This window comes from Ictalurus furcatus, chromosome 27 (genome assembly GCF_023375685.1).
Source record: "Ictalurus furcatus strain D&B chromosome 27, Billie_1.0, whole genome shotgun sequence".
Classification (NCBI taxonomy): Eukaryota; Metazoa; Chordata; class Actinopteri; order Siluriformes; family Ictaluridae; genus Ictalurus; species Ictalurus furcatus.
In genome coordinates this window covers 5,061,363-5,063,862 of record NC_071281.1, presented here as the reverse complement: position 1 = coordinate 5,063,862, position 2,500 = coordinate 5,061,363, and the positions used below count along the sequence as shown (strand labels likewise).

At 41.1% G+C, this 2,500-nt stretch overlaps 1 protein-coding gene across 1 annotated transcript in view; it reads left to right on the top strand.

Moving 5' to 3' along the window:
- mfng (MFNG O-fucosylpeptide 3-beta-N-acetylglucosaminyltransferase) overlaps positions 1-2,500 on the top strand; it is a 6,456-nt gene that overhangs the window by 3,311 nt on the left and 645 nt on the right. The window contains exons 5-9 of the mRNA XM_053617246.1: positions 320-473; positions 624-709; positions 809-974; positions 1,150-1,235; positions 1,892-2,500. The exon at positions 1,892-2,500 is cut by the window's right edge and continues 645 nt beyond it. Of these exons, the coding sequence (XP_053473221.1) occupies positions 320-473; positions 624-709; positions 809-974; positions 1,150-1,235; positions 1,892-1,949 (550 nt within the window). The 3' untranslated portion in view covers positions 1,950-2,500. The remainder of the gene's footprint in view (positions 1-319; positions 474-623; positions 710-808; positions 975-1,149; positions 1,236-1,891) is intronic.

The following is a 2,500-nucleotide window of genomic DNA, read 5'->3' as shown; positions in this document are numbered from 1 at the left end:
GTTAGCGAGTTAGCTCTGTTTAGCACCAGCGTTAGCGAGTTAGCTCTGTTTAGCATCAGCGTTAGCGAGTTAGCTCTGTTTAGCGCCAGTGTAAGCGAGTTAGCTCTGTTTAGCGTCAGCGATGTACATGTTTAGCTAACACAGACGCAGGATGTTTCTATCGTCCCACAAATGCTGGACTTCACTCATACTGAAACGTCAGAGATGCTTAAGTTTTCATCACAAATAGTATCAAACCCCAGTGTTTTAGAATGTTTCAGACTTTATTTGTCGTTAGTGAACGGTGTGTGTGTGTGTCATTGTTCTGTCTGTAACTTAGGTGGATGTGCCATGTCGATGATGATAATTACCTGAATCCAAGTGCGCTGCTCTCTCTCCTCTCTGAATTCTCATTGGACAGAGACGTGTATGTGGGTAAACCCAGTCTGGATCGACCAATCAAAGCCCAGGAGCTGCTGCCTAGCAACAAGACAGTGAGCGATATCACATAATGCAGCACAACTGTTATTAAAATGTAGTTAATAATATTGAATCTCACACACACACACACAACAACTCTGAATGATTATTTCTGATTATTATTGAATAATAACTGGTGTGTGTGTTTGTGTTTGTATTTTCAGCGTGAGGCGCGGTTCTGGTTCGCTACAGGAGGGGCGGGGTTCTGTCTCAACAGGAAGTTAGCGGAGAAGATGGCTCCATGGGCGAGGTCTGATTAAATTACATGTTTATAGAATATTGTTTATTTGTATTAGACTGAAAGGAGGAAAGTGGCGCGAACATAGTGTGTGTGTGTGTGTGTGTGCAGCGGGTCCAGGTTAGAACACACCTCAGCTGTAATCAGACTTCCTGATGACTGTGTGATCGGTTTCATCGTAGAGAGGCGACTGGGCGTGTCCATGATCCACAGCGACCTATTCCACTCTCACCTGGAGAACCTCTTCCTGCTCACACATGCACAGATCCTCAAACAGGTCAGAGCACCTCAGCAAATCAGCTACGAGCACATCACTCAGACTCACACACCTCAGCCAATCAGCTGAGAGCACATCACTCAGATTCACACACCTCAGCCAATCAGCTGAAACAATCACTGATGTCATGTGATCAACACATACATGTTTAACGTGTGTGTGTGTGTATGTGTAGGTTACTCTGAGTTATGGCCTGTTTGAGAATAAAATGAACAGCGTGGGACTGAAGGGAGGTTTCAGTACAGAGGAGGATCCATCCAGGTAACATTCATCTACACTGTGTTATCAGATTATAATAATCAGACTATAGTAAGAACGTTTGGTCAATTATGATCAGACTATAATAAGGTTAGTGGAATCAGATACATATAATCAGAATTTACACTAATCATACTATACAATCAAATATACACAGACTTTAATCAGATTACAATATCAGGCATAATCAGACTATATAGTCAAGTCATAAAGTGACTATAATAAGATGGTATATCAGATTATAATTAGATCATATTAGAATATATACTGAAATCAGATGTTAGATGATTACATCACTACAATCAGATATAATCAAAGTATAGAAGGTATAGAAATATATAATCAGACTCAGCAGACTATAGGGCAGTATAATTAAATTATCAGACAATTTTCGTTTATTTAATTATATCATATGATGATAGTCTAAACACAGTCTGATCATGGCATAAGATTATAATAAATTGATATAATCTAATTATATTTTTATATCTGTTAGACTATAATCAGATTATCATAAACTCTAAGGCATCAAATATAAACAGAATAATGATCAAACTGTATAATCGGCTCTACTCAGACTGTAGGACTATCATCACAGGATATAATCAGATAGAATAATCAGACTTGTGAATGATTTAACTGTGTGTTTGGTTTTACAGGTTTAAAACCCTGCACTGTTTCCTGTACCCGCTGACCAGCTGGTGTCCACATGCATGAAAACACTTCAATTCCCAGAATCCCCCTGGAGGAACTTTCATGTATCCCTGTATCCATGTGACCCTGTGTCAACATGTGCCCCTGTGTTCCTACGTGTCCCTGTTTCACAATGTCCCTGTGTCACCATGTGACTGTGTCCCTGTGTTCCCACGTGTCCCTGTGTCACCATGTGACTGTGTCCCTGTGTCACCATGTGTCCCTGTGTTCCCATGTGTCCCTGTTTCGCAATGTCCCTGTCAGCATGTGACTGTGTCCCTGTGTAACTGTATCCTTCTGTCACTGTCACTGTGTCACTGTGTCCATGTGCCATTATGTCATTACCGAAAAGAAGACGAGACTTTTTGCAACTTTTTTTGCAACTTTTTCTTATGGATCTGAACTCCCTCGTTGTCATGTTCTCAGTCTCGGTGGATCTGGAGCCCACATGGAGGTTCTTCAGTAGCTTGAAACGTTCTTGAATTGTGTCTCACCTTTTCACACTCCTGGCTGGCTCGCCATCTGTCCCTGACGTGTGAAGTGTTATAAATGAACAGCACATTGTAAGAGGAGGT